At 44.1% G+C, this 21,113-nt stretch overlaps 2 protein-coding genes across 4 annotated transcripts in view; both read left to right on the forward strand.

Moving 5' to 3' along the window:
- The window catches only part of LOC148659711 (ovochymase-like), a 78,192-nt gene that overhangs the window by 37,308 nt on the left and 19,771 nt on the right, over positions 1-21,113 (forward strand). The window lies entirely within an intron of this gene.
- Positions 250-21,098, forward strand: LOC148659712 (transmembrane protease serine 9-like). Its single transcript, XM_088638109.1, has 15 exons — positions 250-441; positions 3,559-3,582; positions 4,032-4,194; positions 13,267-13,538; positions 14,651-14,808; positions 14,994-15,350; positions 15,789-15,877; positions 16,473-16,744; positions 18,062-18,207; positions 18,929-19,075; positions 19,280-19,353; positions 19,580-19,857; positions 20,502-20,662; positions 20,924-20,974; positions 21,090-21,098. Exons 1-15 carry the CDS (start codon positions 387-389, stop codon positions 21,096-21,098), a joined length of 2,256 nt encoding a protein of 751 aa, XP_088494235.1. The 5' UTR covers positions 250-386.

Genomic DNA, 21,113 nt, shown 5'->3' on the forward strand with positions numbered 1-21,113 from the left:
GGACTGTTGTGTGTGTTTATTACTGAGAGATTCTCTGTGATCTCCTCTCTTTCACTTTGTCACCTGTCCTGTTGTGTGTGTTTATTACTGAGAGATTCTCTGTGATATCCTCTCTCTCATTGTGTCTCCTGTTCTGTCTTGTGTTTATTTCTGAGGAATTCTCTTTTAGATGCACTGGTTGATAGTGCACTAGTAATGTGCTTTGAGCCTGCATACAAATGAGCAGTGAGAGAGAAAGAGAGAGCAGCAGGGAAAGGGGGGGTAGAGCAGGTGTGTGACGGTCAGGTATTGTGCTGAGTTCCTCATGGGCAGAGAGAGAGAGGGAGAAAGAGAAAGCAGACGGTTGATATACAGAGTGACAGTTCAGGAAAGTCACACTGTGAACCATGGCTCTGCATGGCAGAGCACTGCCACTCCTGGCTTTGCTGCTGTTGCTGACAGGTAAGGTGTCTCGGTGGCAGGGTATGTAATCTTTGGGCCTCAACGCGTTTGTCTGTGTGAACCTTAGCTTTCGTCCGCCGGCGCGCCTGGCTCACCGACTTTGTGTGACCGTCTGCACGTCTGTCGTCAGGCTGTGGGCTTACTCGCTGTGGGGAAAAAGGAAGTGGGTCGCAAAAAACATATATTGATTCCAAAAATCCATTTGTTCAGGCAATTCTCCATCCATACAGAGAAAAGCACAGGCAACAGAGCTCGCCATGACGTCTCGATCTTCCAGTTGACAAACACGAAGTACTGACTTTTTTCCAATCGAAGACGATATTCGGGTAGGACAACGGGGAGCGAAATGGACAACTAATGTACCGGCAATGGCTCCAGTTCCGTACACTGCGTTGGGCCTTAATCAACTCCCTGAACTTGGCTTGAACGTGATGCAAAGTGTTGTGAAAAAAAAACAACGAGGACCCAAGTGCGCAACTCCTGGTCTGGTTTCTTGCTTGCATTCTGTTTGGTGTTTTGTGCTAAACCTGCCGGTTCCCAATCAGGCATGTCAGACGGGTTTTCCCATCTTTGAATTTCCTTCTTGAATATTTCACGGCACACTGAGCACCTGCCTGCATGGTACCAGCAGAAGAGGTACCAGCGGCACTGCCACTCAGACTGAGAGTCCGCACTCTGTTGCGATTGATCCCTCAGTCTGGGCACATCCTCCAGCTTGTCCCCTCGGTCAGCAAGGTGCTCCTGACCTTGCCGGGGACTCTTTGGCTCCTCTCACAGCCCCCCCCCAGCCCTGTTTTTCCTTCTCTAGGACCTGTTTCTCATCCCTTTTCCCTGTCTTCTTTCTCTGGACACGCGTTCCTGCCATGGCCTGAATACCACTTTCCAGACCGGTCTGCTTCCGGGCACAGGTTGAGCTCAGCCTCATTAGTGGGTCTCTTGGAGGTCTAGCTTCCAGCCCAGGCAAAACCCAACCTTCATTCTCTTCCTCCGCTGCATTGTCTGGAATTCCAGCCATCCATTATCTATCTGCTTCCTCTACTACAGGATCGGCAGCAGGGAGCTGGAGCCTTTCCTGGCAAGCAGAGAGGTGGGGATACACTCTCTGCTGGGTACTGGGTAGTGCACAGTCCATCGCAGTTGTTCTCTCAGTCTTTATCAGGACATGCTTAAAGGAGTAAGCGAGCATCGGTATGTTCAGAACTCAGCTTGTAATGCCTGCCCATGCTGTGCCACATCGGTGACCTGTGTTTCAACATTGACTTTGAGATTTTTTCTCCCTCTTGTAAGGGAAGATGCAGGATATACTCTTTCACAGAGTACGGGGTCACCCGATCCTCTAAGTGTACAAGGCTTTGCTCAGTGGAGGATGGAATCCTTTGCGGTGCAGCCCCGTGTCTGTGGAAATGTCTCCCTAAATCTCACAGAGAAGCTGTGCCTGTGGACGCTGTTTGACTCTCAACCGCGCCTTTTATTGCAGCTTTTCAGATTTGCGACCTTTGATTCGTTCTCCGTGTGTTCGGCGGGATCTTTATGCCCCTATGGGAGCCCTCCAGAATGTACGTTTCAGATCCCATCTCCCCCTGACTCTGGTGCAAAGGCTCCTGGAGGAAATGGCTGTGCTGCTGGCGAGTGTACCTCACAGGGAGCTGTAATCGACACCTTCACAGTCTGTCTTCCTACAGCACCTGCAGATCCTGTCCCGCAGGAATCTGCTTCATCTGGTCTGTCTGCCCTGATGTGCTTATACTGTATATGGTAAAGGACAGAGAATGGGACCTGCAAGTATTGTTCTTTTTTACCCATGCAGAGTTTAGTCAGCTGCAATAAAAGTATAGAGTGGAAGAACCAGGACGTTGTCTAGTAGAGAGGTTTAGATGCTCTTGTTAAGTGTGATCACCGTAACATTCGTGCTTTTCTGAAGAAATACTGCTCTGGCCGTGTTGTTAATAGTAGCTCCCAGTTTACAAAATACCCCAGCTCGCCATTTGTCAAGAGACAAAACATTTCTGTTTTACTTTCACTTGCACAGTGAGGATCTGGCTTGCTCCTGTATCTACATGCTGGAAGACAGAGGTAAAAGTCGGGTTAGTTGAATTGTCACTGAGAAGCTTTTTTCTCCCCACTGGTGGTATAGTAGTTTGGTGGTATATCTTGGCAATGTCCTGCACAGACCCATTCGTTTCTATTCATGATATTATCCATCATTCCTAGTGGCGCAAGCTGCAAAGGGTCACTTTTAATTCACTTCAATTCAAGCATTATTGTCCCATTTGGGGGACTTTGTTGTACAGCACACTCCTAACATAACAACACAATGACGGGCGAAATGTACCAACCAAGAAGTCAGTGCAACAGTGTTACAGCAAGATAAGGGAGAGGATGGTTACGGCACATTGTGTGAAGGAGATACTGCAGTGGGGATGAAAGATTTCCTGTGTCTGTTAGGATCATGCTTGGGGGCGCAGAGGCGTCTCCCAGACAGAAGTGTGATTTTGCAGTGCAAGGGGTGAGAAATACAATCCATAATACACTTTACTTTCTTTGCTTCCTTTTGTTTGTAGAGGATATTTGAGGCGATCTGATTGGCCCCAATTCATTTGCTACAAATTTTGACTAATTTTCCCAAACTATTACAATCAATGGCACTGATGTTACCAAACCAGCAAGTGAGACAGTAAGTAAAGACAATAAAAGATTTGTAGAAAAGCTTTTGGATGGAATTATAGAAGGAATACAGTAGGATTAGGAATAGGAAAACAGAAATAGGAAGAGGATTTCTGTTGTGCTTTTTTATAAGTGGTATCACAGCATTTAGTGGAAGAAGAGTGATCTGTATAACGCCAAGGCGGAGCTTGTTCCAGTGTGGGTGATGTCATCAACGGGAGTCATGTTGTGGCTCTCAGAAACGTTGTGGCCTGCCATGGAGAGGCGCTGTTGTGCAACCAGTTGAGGATACCCAGGCCCAACCGCAGTGATGATCAGATGATTGTGGGTTCCTTGTGTGTTTGTGAATCTATAAGCAGCTCAGAACACTCCAGTTCCTCTTGTCATTTTCTATTTTTGCCTCTACTTGTAATTGATTTGGGTCTTAATGTTTTTCTGCTTTTTTCTTTTCAGAGTCACAGGCTCAGACATCTTATGGTAAGATGAGTTTTACTCTTAACATTTTTTTGAAAAATGACAATCATATTTTAAAATCACTCAAAATATGGGCAAAAAGATAAAGGAGACAACAGAGAACCCTTCAGTAATAAACACACATGACAGAAAAGGAGACACAGTGAGAGAGAGGAGATCACAGAGAATCCCTCAGTAATAAACACACACAACAGGATAGGAGACACAGTGAGAGAGAGGAGATCACAGAGAATCCCTCAGTAATAAACACACACAACAGGACAGGAGACATAGCATGGATATAACAGAATAATAACAGAACAGTACAAGAGGATTTACGGATAACGGAGCAAATGCCACAAACAGGGACTTTAATTAAATATCATGCAATCAGTGAATGGACTGGTCAGCTTTGGCAGTAGATCAAAGAAACCCCTTTAGTAATGGGATCCCTTTCTCTTTGCCACCCTCAGCCTGTGGGCGGGCGCCTCTCAGTTCCAGGATCGTTGGGGGTGAGTCGGCCCTGTCAGGGTACTGGCCCTGGCAAGCCAGCCTGCACCGGAATGGGGCCCACACATGTGGGGGGACTCTGATCAACACCCAGTGGGTGCTGACGGCTGCTCACTGCTTCAGGAGGTAAGGCAGGACCTTTCACTCAACAGTATCTCCACAGGCAGTGGAATGGCTTTCGGGTGAAGGCCCTGAAACTGCATTTGGGAGTGACAGTGACACATTAAAGGTTGTAATTAAGAGAAAGTGCCTGTGATTTTAGCTAGAGTACTCAGACTGGCAGAGCAGGAAATACATATTTTAAAGCTGGTATTGCCCTGAGAGAAAATAAAAACTGAAGCAGTTAATTCATGTAGTGTTGACTTTTCTGGAACTGTGTAATCTTCATCTTGCAGATTCACTGATTTTTTTACCCAGAAATCAGCATGAAAGCTTTAGTCCCTCATGAGGTGATGGGTTTTTTCATCACCAAAATTTGAACCAACTATTTCTGGACCTTGATATTATTATATCAGGTCTGTGGTACAAAGTATTTATAAAAATGTAAAAATGCTACATATAGACTAAATATTATTTAGACACATTTCAATGTGATTATTTTGCATCTTACCTTGTTTCAAATTAAGGCAGTACAGATCCAACCATTCAGAATGCATGGTGAATAATGCAGTAGATTGAGGTGTACATACAGTACCACATGCACTTTGCTTTTTAAAAATAATCTATTGTCAGACTGCAATACTGTATAAAACCACCAGGTGGCACAGTGAATGTTTATCGTGGCATGTGGGAGCAATGCTGTCATCAGAAAAAGCCTGGTTGTCAGAAAAAGCCAGGTTTCACATCCCAGTCAATGCTGAAGCCCTTGGGACTTTTTCCAATTATAGAATTTAGGTTGTATACTGTTTAGACTTTTATTAATTTTATACAGTGCTGTATATCTTGAATATTACATTAACAAAGAAGGGCTATTTTACAAAAACAAAACTAATCAGTTGGATATTTATTATTGTAGCTTGTTGTAAACACGATGTGGTTCTTTGAGGTCTACATCCTCAGTAACATAATCTATATGTTGTCTGAATGCAAATTTCATCCACAAGTAATCAGAAAACAATTTTACTTTAAATTTTGATTATGAAAAAATATTTCACACATACTGTACTGTAGTGGCTTTAAAACCACCATGGTATCATACAGTATATACAGTATATTTATACAGTATACGATCACACTGCCGTTCATTGCCGTGTGCTCTACTATTTCAATGTACCTGTGAATCCAACTTCATGGGATTCGCATGTGTGTGACATGTTGTGAATCATAGTCTTTGATTCGTTCTCCGTGTGTTTGGCGGGATCTTTATGCCCCTATGGGAGCCCTCCAGAATGTACGTTTCAGATCCCATCTCCCCCTGACTCTGGTGCAAAGGCTCCTGGAGGAAATGGCTGTGCTGCTAGCGAGTGTACCTCACAGGGAGCTGTAATCGACACCTTCACAGTCTGTCTTCCTACAGCACCTGCAGATCCTGTCCCGCAGGAATCTGCTTCATCTGGTCTGTCTGCCCTGATGTGCTTATACTGTATATGGTAAAGGACAGAGAATGGGACCTGCAAGTATTGTTCTTTTTTACCCATGCAGAGTTTAGTCAGCTGCAATAAAAGTATAGAGTGGAAGAACCAGGACGTTGTCTAGTAGAGAGGTTTAGATGCTCTTGTTAAGTGTGATCACCGTAACATTCGTGCTTTTCTGAAGAAATACTGCTCTGGCCGTGTTGTTAATGGTAGCTCCCAGTTTACAAAACACCCCAGCTCGCCATTTGTCAAGAGACTAAACATTTCTGTTTTACTTTCACTTGCACAGTGAGGATCTGGCTTGCTCCTTTATCCACTGGTGGTATAGCAGTTTGATGGTATATCTTGGGAGTATCTTGAATATTAAATTAAATTTAAAAAAGAAGGGCTATTTTACAAAAACAAAATTGATTAGTTGGATATTTATTATTGTAGCTTGTTGTAAACGCAATGTGCTTCTTTGAGGTCTACATCCTCAATAACATAATCTATATGTTGTCTGACATACACAAGTAATCAGAAACCAATTTTACTTTAAATTTGGATTTTTCACACATACTGTACTGTAGTGGCTTTAAAACCACCATGGTATCATACTGTATATACAGTATATTTATACAGTATACGATCACACTGCTGTTCATTGCCGTGTGCTCTACTATTTCAGTGTACCTGTGAATCCGACTTCATGGGATTCGCGTGTGTGTGTGTGACATGTTGTGAATCATAGTCTTTGTTCTCGTATTTGATTTACGTGGCCGATGGTTTAAAATGACATCGCACACTGTTACATTTACACCCCCAATACAAGTTGTGAGAAACTGGTTTAACAACTTAAAAAAAAGAAAAAAGTCCTGTGTGTGATTTTTCTTCCTCATTGCAGTATATAGTCTAACAGTGTGACTTAACGATATGTAAGACAAACTATTCCACGGATAAATAAAAATGCATATTTGATTCATTGTAAAACTACTGACATTAACACGGCACATGCTTATTTCTTTCAATGTGAAAATGCCAAAACTGAACCTGTGAATAGCCCCAACAGCCACATCACACATGTATAACAATCGCAATGTTAGACGATAAACCAGTTTTAGGAAACCTAAAACCTAAGTCTTCTCTCTCAATTTAAAATCAGATACGTCCCCAGCACTGATATGGGCTTAAGAGATCGTGAATGTAAAATACGTATTTAACATTCTGTGATGTATACAATCAATAAAAACGTCAATATAGTAGTTCAGGTGGGTAGCTGCGTCAGCATGCGTAGGCTGCAAATGAACAAGTAATAGGTTTATTCCATGCTGAAAAAAAGAAGAAAGAGAACACAACGTTTCGACCGTGGAGCCTTCTTCAGGTGTGTGGCTCCACGGGGAAGGCTCCACGGCCGAAACGTTGTGTTCTCTTTCTTCTTTTTTTCAGCATGGAATAAACCTATTACTTGTTCCGTCAATATAGTATACATATTCATTTCATACTGTAATTCTCATTTTAAGTTATAAGATAACAATTATATTACTTAACAAAGATATTACTTGCTTAAAATGTTTGTATTTAAAAGACCAGATTAAAACCAGGAATAACTTAGTAACCAGGAAATGTAGACGCTACCACTAAGTATTCCTGTGGGGTTCATGGGAATTGAAGTTCCTAGGCTAAGGATGCATCAGTGACTATTGGGAATGTGTGTTGAAGACAGAGAGTGAAAATAAAAGCCCACAACAGTTTCCCTTCCCCCTGCTGCAGGGATATAATGTGCCAGAATGCAACATGCCCTCTAGTGCTGCATCAGAAAAATAAAACTGAAATTGGTGCTATGCACTACAAGTGCGACTTTGTTTTCTAAATGCTGTATACGCATAACAAACCTCAATTGTGATTTCCGTTTAAGGCATCTTTGAATTCCCTTGCTCTTTACGAGCATCCTGGAGATTGTTGGTCTGGTGGTTTATTCGTGTTATTACATTATTATTATTATTATTATTATTATTAATATTTGACATACTGTGATACTGTATGTACAATTATCAGAAATGTGAATCTACTGTGCATATTAATTTATTGTGAGAGAATTGCAATTTTGTTCACAGTAACAGTTACAACAGACGCAAATTTTAAAACAAATCTGAGATCTTTTAGAAAAGAAGTTTTTAACCCTACTGTATTTCATGCCTGCCGAGATCACGTTTTTTTCTGATTATACTGAGTGTGTGAAGACTCAGTAAGCAACGGGCGCTATTTAACACGGTGGGATTACTCAGCCTACCTTAAGTAGATGTTGACAAAATTCTGGATTCTGGAAGGCAAGATAAAATTGTATCCAGCAACATGAAATTGGTCCTGGGAAGTTTTCGGTAAATGGGGTTAGTGGGCAGCATCCCTCACAGTGTAGTGCCCACAGAGTGTAAGTTATAATATAATAACACCAAATGCAGAAATGGAAGATCCGACTGGACGAGCATGGAATGCGGTTGAACACCAAGAAGACCGAGTATGTGGAGCGCGTCCCTCAAACGGATGGAAGTATCAGCATTAGTGGTGAAGATCTCAAGAAAGTGACGCAGTTAAAATACCTCGGCTCCATCAGCAGCAGTGACGGCGACACCCTCCCAGCTGCCAGGGTCCGAGTGAAACCGGCATGGATGAAGTGGCGCCAGGTCGCCAGCTTTTCTGAGATCGCCGGATGCCAATTTGACTCAAGGCCAAAGTTTACAAGACCGTTGTCCACCCTGTCGCCCTGTATGGATCGGAATGCTGGCCAGCAACTTCCAGGCAGGAGCAGGCCCTCCATGTCATGGAAATGAGGATGATCCGGTGGTGTCTCGGCCTAACAATGTCCGTCGACGCATGGGAGTGGCACCAATAACGGAGAAGATGCAAGAAGGAAGACTGCGATAGTATGGACATGTGATGAGAAGTGGTGAGCACACGGTGGCATGGACAGCGATGCGACTGAGCCCGCAGGGTCTATGGCTCGGATGGATCGGATCACTGAAGAGATGCGGAAAGTGAACGTCACCCCGGAAGACACCTATGACCACGCCAAATGGAGACGGGGCGTGCCGACAAGCGGACCCTGCCGATGCGGGATTAACACTAGGATGAAGAAGTGTATAACTGTGATCTTTATCTTGGAAGCACTTTTTTTAAACGTTTGTAGTTGCTATTCTAGCAAAAACACTTTGTACTGTTATTCAGTTTGTGTCTGCATGTTAGTCATATCCTGCTTTTATGTTGCTCCTCACTTTTACCTTGTCGTAAATATAGTGGGGATGGAGCGTATTTGAGGGCTGGCCTGGGATCTTTGATCCATTTTGTGGAGCCAGTATTTCTTTCCTCGGTGTGCGCATGCACTTGGGCTTGCTTTAGTTTTTCCTTTGTATTACAGGTGCTGTGTAGGGACAATTGATGGTTTGTCCATCATGATCATTCAGGTTAGGGGCTTTTACTCTGCGTCTGGCTTCGGAGCAGTTTGAGAATTGTTGTAAGGCAGAAAGGCGGGTTTCTTTAGTCTCTCTTTTCACCTGAGGAAATCAGGGAGTCCGGTTTACCTGAGCTCTTTCCTAGACTCAAAACCTTCTTTTCATAGAAGGGCTTATATTTAAAAAGAGCTCCTGTCAAAAGAGTTACATATGTTTTAATCTGAGTGAGAACGAAACATACAGAAAGAGTTTCACAAGTTAAAGAGCGGTTGAAACCATTACTCACTCAAGGATTCTGAGGTTGTGCTATTCTTCTTCATATGGTCAGGCGCTTCGCCTCAATAGATCTGAATAGTAACTTTCACCTTATGAACTCGTTTACACGATGGATCCTCTTTAGGCAAGGCCGCGCATAGCTGCGCGTAAACACAGAAACTAAGGTTTCTAAACATGCAACCAGGTACTAAATGTTGTTTGAATAAATATTGTGACAATCTCCTCAAATCACATTCTTCAAAATGCCTGTGGTTTGATGGCACTATGAACACCATATGCACTGTGCTCGCAAAGTTATTGACATCTGAAACATTGTGTCTCAAAAATAGTTGTTTTGTGAAAACAACAATGACAAATCACCCTGAATAAAATATAAGCAGTTTGAAATGAGTATTTATTCTGGAAAAATTAATATTGTCAATAATATTCAGATATATTATACTTTGGTTCCAGACTTTTTTAATAGCACTTTGTCATTAGATAGTCTAGATTATAGTTATATAATTATTTGTATACGATAATCGTATCATTTTACGGCTGTAGAACAGGTAGAACAGGCTTTTACTCCCACCATAGACAGTATTCATGTTCGCTGACTCATTCATGTTTATTCATGTTATTAATTTATTAATATTACTTCTAACAAGATGCTATATATAAAAATAATAAAAATGTCAATATAATGTACATATTATTTACTATTTTATTTTTTAAAAAAAGGGTCTTCATTTGTTAAGAATAAAATTTGTGTCCTGACCAGGAATCGAACCCCCGACATTCTTGGTAATAGGCACACACTTACTCTACTGTACCAAAGCATCACTCAGTAATATAGTTAAAACAGATATCAAAATGTTTCCAGAATAATCCCAAATAACCTCAAGAGAACAAGTCAAAGAAAAGAATGCAGATGTTTACGAAGAAACTACTACCAGCTATGGAAATATGTTACATTTAGATCCAGAAATTAATATTCTTAATGACGTTCAGAAACTATTTTTATTTTCAGCTACCAAAATTTCTTTAGTTACATGATTCCATATTAATATTCCCTATTAAGTGTTTTTTTAAAAGTGGAACAGCTTTTTTTACAATAATGACAAGTATTCATAGAAAAAAGGTTATAGCTTTTTTATAAAGTATATAAACTTAATATATTTATGATGAGCTCGTCAAAACTTTTCTAAATCTATATTCAAAACCTTCTTTTTGAGTATATAACCACAGTAAGAGACCAAGTTAAAGATGGACTTTGATGCAGAAAATCTTTATGGTGAAGTTGGAAAACCTTTTTTTTTATTTTTAGCTACAAGCTTATGACGTTCAGAGATGTTATGCTTCTTTTATTTTTATTGTCATCTATCAATCATTTTCCCTTTAGTTACAGCATTCCATCTTAATATCCCATGTTAAGTGGATTTAAAGATGATGAACAGTAGGGAAACAGAAACAGTAGCAACTGTTTCACTAACTCTTTTCTTCTCGAAAAGAGTAGGGGTGTAACCCCGGTGTCCTGGCCAAATTTCCAATTGGCCCTTACCAATCATGGCCTCCTAATAATCCCCCTCTATGAATTGGCTACATTGATCTGCTCTCCTTCCCACTGATAGCTGATGTGTGGGGAGCGTTCTGGCGCACTATGGCTGCCATCGCATCATCCAGGTGGATGCTGCACATTGGTGGTGGTGGAGGGGAGTCCCCATTACCTGTAAAGCGCTTTGAGTGGAGTGTCCAGAAAAGCGCTATATAAGTGTAAGCAATTATTATTATTATTATTATTATTATTATTATTATTATTATTATTATTATTATCTAATGCACCACAAGTGCCCCCTGTCTTTAGTCAGTGAATCAAATAACATACCACCCTGCGTTACAGGCATTTCTAAGAAATGATGTGCGTTCTGAGTGGCTGGATCTGTACACTGAAGGATTTTTAAATTATTCACTGTAGCAATAGAGACTGTTTACTGAAAACCTAAGACACAGTAGGTGTCTCAAGATTTTCATTAATGACAAAGAAATAAAAACTGAACTAAAAATAAAACATGACAAACTTCCATCCATCCATCTCATTTTTAACTGTTTAATTTCTAACAATTTCTAACAGTACAGGTTCGTAAGGAAACTTGAGCCTATCCCAGCAACCAATAGGTGCAGGGCAGGATACACCCTAAACTGGACGCCAGTCCATTGCAATGCACACACACAGACACAAACATGCTTGTGCTCACACCAGGGCCAATTTTCCCAGAAGCCAATTAACCTACCTGTTTCAAGACAACCATGATTATACCAGTGCCGAAGAACTCTACTGTGTCCTGTCTCAATGACTATCGCCCCGTGGCACTCACACCAGTTGTCATGAAGTGCTTGGAAAGCCTACTCATGGGCCACATTAAGTCCAGACTTCCCAACTCTCTGGACCCCCTCCAGTTTGTGTATCGTCTCAACCAGTCTAACGATGATGCTGTATCCCCCGCCCTTCACCTTGCCCTGTCCCATCTGGATCAGAGGGATACTTACAGGTATGTAAGAATGCTGTTCATTGACTTCAGTTCAGCATTAAACACAATCATCCCCCAGAAACTGATAGAAAAACTGAGCTTGCTGAAACTTAACACCTCCCTCTGTAACTGGATTCTGGACTATCTGACCGAGAGACCTCAGACAGTCCGGATTGGAAACAACGTCTCTAGTACCATGATAATGAACACCGGATTCCCACAGGGCTATGTACTCAGCCCACTCCTGTTCACGCTGCTGACTCATGACTGCACTGCTAAGCACAGTGCAAATTACATCATCAGGTTTGCTGATGACTGTGGTGGGCCTCATTAGTAACAACTATGAGGCACCATACAGAGAGGAGGTGGAGCAACTAGCAGACTGGTGCTGAAACAACAATCTGTCTCTGAATGTCGAAAAGACAAAAGAGATAATTGACTTCAGGAGGGCCCACGCTGATCACTCCCCACTGCACATCAACTGCTCCCCCGTGGAGACAGCTAGAAGGTACTACGTTTCTTGGTGTGCATATCACAGATGACCTCACTTGGACCATCAACACCACCTCCCTAGATAAAAAAGCACAACAACGTCTCCACTTCCACAGAGCAAACCTCCACCTGCCCCAAACTATCCACATTCTATAGAGGTACCATCGAGAGCATCTTGACAAACTGCATCATTGTTTGGTTTGGGGATTGTAAGGTCTCAGACTACAAGTCCCTGCAAGGAATTGTCAATACACCAGGAAACATCATTGGAGCTTCTCTACCATCCATTCAGGACATATATCACAAAAGCTGTACACACAAAGCCTCCAGTATTGTGAACGATCCCTCCCACCCCTCCTGCATCCTCTTTGCCCTCCTACCATCTGGTAAAAGGTATCGCAGTATATGGGCCAGCTCCACCAGACTCCATAACAGCTTTTTTCCACAGGCTGTCAGGCTCCTCAACACCCTGGTACCTACTGCACCTACTCCAAATCTGGAAACTTAGTTCTTTTTTGCCTAATATCAGGCATACTGTCTGATGTATTCTTTTCACAATTTGCACTATTCACCTTGCACTGTATGTACCCTGTACCCTGCCAGTCTGTGTCTACATTGTCTATAGCATTGTGTTGTCAGTGTCTTGTCTGTATTCGCACCGTAGACCTGGAGAACGATATCTCGCTCCTCTGTATTATACTTATATATGGCTGGATTGACAAATAAGCTTGAATTTAAACTTGAACTATCAGAGGAAAATCACACAATCACAGGGAGAACATAGAAATTCCACTCAGATAACACCTCAGGGATTGTGCCTTGAGCCCAAGTGCTGCGAGGCAGCCAGGCTAAAGCTTCAGTGCATTGGTAATGTGATCCAGCCCATTGTCAATTTCTTCCCTTCCTCCTCCATTGCTCTCCCAGCTACCCGATAGCGAGTCAGTGGACAGTGTACCTGGGCCGTCTGACACAGGTGGGCTCCAACCCCAACGAAGTGTCCAGGTCGGTCCAACAGATCTTCGTGCATCCAGGCTATGACTCCATCACCCAAAACAACGACATCACCCTGCTGAGGCTGAGCAGTTCTGTCTCCTTCAACAACTACATCCAGCCCGTCTGTCTGGCCGACAGCAGCAGCTCCTTCTACACTGGGACCAGCTGCTGGGTCACTGGCTGGGGCTACACAGCTGAGGGGGGTGAGTGTATCCCTTTGGTGAAGTGAACCAGTCTATGGCATGTTATGGTACAAAGAGCTGGTGCTCTATAAGTGGCTCAATCCACATGTGTTTTGAAGGATCGGTGTTGATCTATTGTATAATCTACAGAAGGTTAAATTGAGAACGTACTGATGTGCTAATCCAGGTGATCCCAGCCCTATTCCTGGAGATCACCACATCTGCTGGTTTTAATTCCAGCCGAGCACTCAGCTGAACCTCATTGAAGTAATAGAACCCTCAACCTCAACCTCTTTGACCTACCATAATACTGCAATCAGTTAGGACACTTCAACTGTTTTCAGTTCGTGAAACACGGTTACTGTTGCATCTCAAAAGTAACTTGTGATCGACAGGTTTTAGATAGCAGAAAAGCTGGCAAGGGTTCTCATGGATTAAACTGATAGTTCAATTAAGGATTCAATGAAGTAAAGATGTAGCAGCAGATATGTGGGTCCCCTGAGTTTCCAGGGCTGGTCTATCACTAGCCCCCCAAAAGGAGAGAAGGATCTGACCTGACCTCGACATCTTCAACCTCCAGTCCAGTGTTTCCCTGTCACTTTTTTCCCATGAACACACCATGCTTTGTCAGTGTTAGAGCTGCATTGTTACTCCAGTCTGTGCCCACTCAGCTGTTTGAAGTTTGAAGAAAAGGGGCAGATGGTCAAATACGCACTCATTCCAGAGGCAAGCATTTGTGTATCTCCATGTTAGTCAGGGCATCGGGTAGCAGTTAATATTCATTAATCCCTATTTTGCTGTCTGTGGAAGTGCATCAATTAGAACAAGAATACTTCCCTAGTGACAGGGCGGTGATAGGACACTGGTGGGTCCGAATGATAATGCTGTGGTGGTGATAGAGCAGTGATGGGACACTGGTAGGTCAGAATGATGATACTGTGGTGGTGATAGAGCAGTGATATGACACTGGTGAGTATAAACATGGATACTGTATTGGTCAATGGATAGCGAGAGGGCAATGCTAGGTTTGAAATCAAGGTTTCAGCAGATCCTGCTCCTTTCCCCACTCTGACATGTGTGTTCCAAAGTATGGGCATGTGAATTAGGTAGTAACAAACTGTCTTGTCTCCCAGTGTCTCTGTCAGGGAACCAGACCTTGCAGGAGGTCCAGCTGCCCATCATTGGGAACAGGCAGTGTGGGTGTCTGAGTGATGTGGTCTTTGGAGCGAACAGCATCACAGCCAACATGATCTGTGCGGGAGTGCTGCAGGGGGGCAAGGACTCCTGCCAGGTAGCTGGAAAAGCCTTTTCCCTGTGTGCCTTTTTTCTTGCTCCAGTGCATTCCTGAGCTGCCCTGCGCTTTTATGATCTTGTTGGGTCACTGTTTCTGTTTTTTAGTCAGGCTGTGTAAGTAGACGATGATCTACAGTTAGTCGGTCTGTTCTTATTCTCACAGTGATCTCTCTCTGTCTCCAGGGGGACTCAGGAGGTCCTGTTGTCTGCAAGCAGGGCTCTGCCTGGGTTCAGGCTGGTATTGTGAGTTTCGGTTATGGCTGTGCCCGGCCCAGTCTCCCAGGGGTGTACACCAGGGTGTCCCAGTACCAGGGCTGGATTAACGGACAAGTGGGGTCGGGAGCCACAGGCTTTGTGACCTTCACCTCCAGTGGCACAGATGCTGACAGCAGCTTTACTTGTGGTTCCTCTAATGCTGTCAGGGCCCAGGTGACCACTGCTCCCTCAACTACGACAGCACCACTTACAACCACTCCCTCCACTGCCTCCTCTACTACTACAGCACCAGTGTCCACTGCCTCCTCTACTACTACAGCACCAGTGTCCACTGCCTCCTCTACTACTACAGCACCAGAGACCACTGCTCCCTCTACTACTACAGCACCAGTGTCCACTGCCTCCTCTACTACTACAACACCAGAGACCACTGCTCCCTCTACTACTACAACACCAGTGTCCACTGCCTCCTCTACTACTACAACACCAGTGTCCACTGCCTCCTCTACTACTACAACACCAGTGTCCACTGCCTCCTCTACTACTACAGCACCAGTGACCACTGCCTCCTCTACTACTACAGCACCACTTACAACCACTCCCTCCACTGCTGCTACAGGACCCATTATGACTGCTCTCCCTCTTACTACCCCAGAACCAACTGAATCTTTTCCACCGTCTCCTCCAGAGTGTGGGAGAGCACCCCTGAGTACCAGGATTGTGGGGGGTGACTCTGCCCCAAAGGGGTCCTGGCCCTGGCAGGTCAGCCTACATTACTATGGGCGTCACAGGTGTGGAGGATCCCTGATCAACCAGCAGTGGGTGCTGACGGCAGCACAGTGCTTTTCAGGGTAAGGAGAAACAGGAACACTGGTTATGAGTGCTGAGCCAGGGCTTTACATTTTGGTAGTACTGATGATTTTGACCTCTTTCCAACTCTTTCCAACCTTCTTGTCCTTCTGTGGCCTGTGAGCTTGGAGTCAGAAATAAATGTTACCCCTTGCAAATGGCAGAGTTTGAAAACAAAATTAATTTGTGTGGACTGCTGTAAGCAACAAGGTGTTTAAATAAACTCCAACAAGAATCTGCGGTGCTTATTGTGGCAGAGGTTTTGCGCAATGGTTTTACAGATTCAGAAGGAATTTTTCTATAGTTTACCAACGGAACTGAGGGGAGAATGACCACAGTGCTCTTGTCTATGTGTGATGATGTCAGTACAGCCTTGATTGAGCTTGGAGCTTGATTGAGGGAATGTTTAGAAAAGAAGTAAAAAGAGGTATTGAACTATTGAAGGATTGAGAGAGAAACTGATAACTCTATTCTGATTGACACTCATGAGCATAACGCCATTGAGATTAACTCTGATGAGAACAGACGGTGTAATATTTAAGGTTTTAGACACTTAGGCAGTGTAAAGAGCTAAGTGATCTTTCTCTTTCTTTCCAGCACTACTTATAGTGTCCCATGGACAGTGTATCTGGGCAGGCAGACACAGGTGGGCTCAAACCTCAATGAAGTGTCCAGGACGATTCAGCAGATCGTGTGGTACCCAAACTACGACTCTAGAATAAAAAATAATGACATCGCTCTGATAAGGTTGGACAATCCGGTCAGCTTCACCAACTACATCCAGCCCATCTGTCTGGCCGACAACAACAGCTCCTTCCTCGATGGCACCCGCTGCTGGGTAACTGGCTGGGGAGACACGGCTGAGGATGGTAAGTTGGCACATCACCCTTTCCTGTAAAAAACACTGGAAGATGAAATCTCTCACATCAACAGAGAAACTAAAGTATAATAATAGGAAAGCTACTGTATACTGTATAGTGCAAGATGTGTTAGGTTATTGCTTTACAATATTAAGTATAGGCACTGAGTTTCCAGTAATCGGCTAATTTGTGCAGTTTTCCTGTGTGCAGTATTTTAAAATCACCATTTCCCAGCAGGTTTATTAAAGAACATCTTGCAAGGTGTTTTTATAGCTCAGTACGATCAGTTCTTTTCCAGCTATGTTACGCAATGTTTGCAACTTTAGGATGATCTATTCCTGCTCTTTATTGTGGATCCTACTAAGAACCACACATCTGGCATGGCACATCCTAATGAAAGGATGCTCCTGTCTGTTCCTTGTAACTCATACTCTCAGGCTCTAGATTTAAATGACAATCGGGGGTGAAGTGGCTTTTATCACAGTCCTTAAACTGGCCCAGGAGCAACCATCTGGCCTGTAGTGAAACAGCAGAATTAACATACAGGTACAGACATGCACATGCAAGACTGAAGGTGTCTCCATAAACAAACAGGGTATTGAAACCTTCAACATTTTTGAAAAACAAGTGTTTCTAACCAAACTGCCCCTATCCTGAAAAGTGCAAGACCAGTTCTATTTATCTGGCTCATGAGGTTGCAAAGTGTTTTATTGTGCCCTACAGCCCCTTGTGTTCGATCCTAGACCAGAGTTTGAAGCTTGCTGGAAATCAGCTATGGAAAGACACTGTTGGCGTAGTTGATATTTGTGTGTTGTTGCCACTTCTTTGAGGTTGGAATTAGATTTTCTAGTCCAACAAATGGAGAAATGCGATTGTGAATGTGTGAGAGACAATTAAATGGATTAACTGCTGACGTCAATCAGAACTAACTTGATCACCAGCAATAGGTAAAACACATGTTCATACAAACCAGTAGTAAGAGCTCATCTGAGATATTATGATGTCAGGTGAAGTTTTACCCCAAATGTGGCAGTCTCCTTGAATTCTTCTCCTCAATGAAAGAAGAACCAACAATGGCTAGGGAATAAAGCTCATGAGAAACACCTGGGACCTGTGGTGTTGCCACAGGTGAAGATGGCTAAGGAACATCGTTGCTCACCTGACAGTTCCTCAGACAGAGCAGAACCAGGGTCTGTTTTGGGCAAAACTTTAGCAAAGAACTCAAACATGCAAGAAGAGTGATTGCTTCTTCAGGTTTCCCAAGAGTGGTCTCCAGCCAAGGACAGGGTAATGACAATCTGCCTTGTCTGTCAGTGTCTCTGTCAGGGAACCAGATCCTACAGGAGGTGCAGGTGCCCATCATGGGGAACAGGCAGTGTGGGTGTCTGAACGACGTGGCCTTTGGTTCAGGCGGCATCACAGCCAACATGATCTGTACTGGAGTGCTGGAAGGGGGCAAAGGCTTCTGCCAGGTACAGCCACCCCATCATCTTTTTGTTTTTCTGCTTCTGTTCTGTGTCCCTCACTCTGCTGGACTATCAAAATATCAAGAAACCTTTGCTATATACCCTCTATAAATCTACTATAAGTCACGCCCTCTGCAGCCAGAGGGCGCTCCCACTCTGTCCTGTCCCTAGTTTCCTGTGCTTTGCTCTGTCCTTCCGGTGTGTCTCTCTCTGGGGTTATATATTTCCAGGTCACTCATTTCCCTTTGCTCAGCATTGACGTTAAGATGTCCTGAGACCCGCCTAGCACCAGGTCGCTGCTCCATCTGCGACCTGAGGGCATTGGTTTCTATACGGCATTTCCTGAACTCTTGCACTGCTGAGCCCGGGCTAACCTCCCGTCCCGGCACTACGCATAGGGTCTTTCTCCGCTCTCCTGCCATTCCACAGTTCATCCCTTCCGACACCCTAGACACTATATAGCCATACTGTATATGCTTGATTATGGAGCCGTGTCAGCATGCGTAGGCTCCAAAGGAACAGGTAAAGGTTCTTTCCACACTGAAAAGTAAAGAAAATAAACACCTGAAGAAAGCTACATAGTGTACTGTACCTCTTCCTGTGTTTTTATGACACACTTACCATTCTCTCATTATTTCCTGTTATATGTGAGTCGCCCCAGTTTGAAAAGTGCTGCCAGTCATTTAAATACAGGCAGCGTCTTTTTAACTCCTCTTTCTGTCTCCAGGGCGATACAGGGGGACCCCTGGTGTGTAAGCAGGGCTCTGCCTGGGTTCAGGCTGGTATTGTAAGTTTCGGAGAGGGTTGTGCCCAGCCCAGTCTCCCAGGGGTGTACACCAGGGTGTCCCAGTACCAGGACTGGATTAATGAGCAGGTTGGGTTGGCAGCTCCAGGTTTTGTGACCTTCACTCCCACTGGCCCGGACCTGGACAGCAACTTCACCTGTTCTCCATTCAATGTGACTCCAGTAGCTCCCAGTGGTAGGTTACAGCTGAAATCATCAGTAAATTGCAGATACTTGCTAAAATTCAGACGCACATCAGACAATTCTTCCCATCTGTCTCTTGTGTTTCCCCAGAGTGTGGAAAGGCACCACTCAGTACCAGGATTGTGGGGGGTGACTCTGCCCCAGAGGGGTACTGGCCCTGGCAGGTCAGCATACATTACTATGGGCAACACAGGTGTGGAGGATCTCTGATCAACCACCAGTGGGTCCTGACTGCTGCAAGCTGTATCTACAATTACTGGTTAGTTTCCTGTGGGACAGGCTAGTCATTCTGGATCAGTGTTGCCCAGAACAGTATTTGACGAGAAAGATGCTAGATGAGCATAGGTGACATTATGCACAATTTTAGCAATGACCTCTGTCTTTCTGCAGGTACTCAGATCTCAGTTACTGGAAGGTATATCTGGGCAGTCAGCAACAAGTGGGCCCTAACCCCTACAAAGTATCAAGGAGGGTCAAAAGTATCATTATGCACCCTGGATTTAATTACTACTATTATGCAGTTAACAATGACATCACCCTGGTGAGGCTGGTCAGCCCTGTGTCCTTCACCAGCCACATCCAGCCCATCTGTCTGGCCGACAGCAACAGCTCCTTCCACACTGGGACCAGCTGCTGGGTCGCAGGCTGGGGATACACAGCTAATGGTGGTGAGCTCATTTCTTATACATACGGCATCCCTTTGCTAAGGCAGAAGAGCCTTAGTTTTTAAAAGCAATATGGGCCATTTGCTGTGTTTTCTATAGATACAACACATCTTCTCTGTGGATTACTACAACACGAGCACCACACTTTCTTTACTTCTTAATTTTTTTCAATTATACATCAAGTCATTTTGAAGTGGCGTAGTACAGCTCTGGGTTCGATTCCAGGCTGGGTTGCCTTCAGGGTGTAGTCTGCGTGTCCTCCCTGTGACCGTCTCATGCAGATCAGACATGATTGGCTGGACTGGACTGTCAGGTCCGGGCTGGTGGTCAGGTATCTGCTCTCACCTGGTGGGCTATGGGTTCAGGTCCCAGGTGAAACAGTGCAGTTGTACCCTAGAGTGAGAATCATACTCAGCCTGCTTCGGTCAGAGGCCCAACTGCATACTTGGGACCCATAGTAACATGCTTTAATAATTTAGTTACTCTTTAGTAACTCAGCCAAATGAGTTCCTAAAATGAATGTTTGGATCTTTGTTGGGCAGCTGTTCTCTGAGAGGCACTAAGAACAAAAAGGTTGCCTTGATAGAACATCTCAATAACGGATTTCAGCCATCAATTGAACACAGATTCAATTTCTCGTCCCTCAGTGTCTCTGTCGGGGAACCAGACGCTACAGGAGGTCCAGGTGCCCATCATTGGGAACAGGCAGTGTGGGTGTCTGACTAATGAAGATGCCAATAACCCCATCACCATCACTGAAAACATGATCTGTGCTGGAGAGCTGGATGGGGGCAAGGATACCTGCTGGGTACAGACACCACATCACAAATACTTTTCAATTGTATACTTTCTCTGTCTTTTCTTTTTTTCAGAAAAAAAACTTAATGTGTACGATTAACCTTTTCCTGTATTAACCCCCCTCTCTCTCGGTGCAGTGTTAATGTACTGTAGTGTCCAGTCAGTGTGTCTGTATTAACCCCTCTCTCTCAGTGCAGTGTTAATGTACTGGAGTGTTCAGTCAACTGTCTTTATTAACCCCCATGTCTGTCCATCTCTCTCTTGTGTCCAGGGAGACACAGGAGGACCCCTGATCTGTCAGCAGGACTCCTCCTGGGTTCAGGCAGGTGTTGTGAGCTCTAGGCAGGGTTGTGCTCGTTCCAGTCTCCCGGATGTGTACACCAGAGTGTCCCAGTACAAGGACTGGATTAACACTCAGGTTGCGTCGGCCACTCCAGGTTTTGTGACCTTCAGCTCCAACG

This window comes from Lepisosteus platostomus, chromosome 6 (genome assembly GCF_059453375.1).
Source record: "Lepisosteus platostomus isolate fLepPlt1 chromosome 6, fLepPlt1.hap1, whole genome shotgun sequence".
In the NCBI taxonomy this organism is placed as follows: domain Eukaryota; kingdom Metazoa; phylum Chordata; class Actinopteri; order Semionotiformes; family Lepisosteidae; genus Lepisosteus; species Lepisosteus platostomus.

Coding starts and splice junctions, on each gene's coding strand:
- LOC148659712 (XM_088638109.1), top strand. CDS start 387: ATGGCTCTGCATGGCAGAGCACTGCCACTCCTGGCTTTGCTGCTGTTG. Junction 3,583..4,031: donor ACAGGCTCAGACATCTTATG/GTAAGATGAGTT, acceptor TGCCACCCTCAG/CCTGTGGGCGGGCGCCTCTC. Junction 19,076..19,279: donor AGGACTGGATTAATGAGCAG/GTTGGGTTGGCA, acceptor GTGTTTCCCCAG/AGTGTGGAAAGGCACCACTC.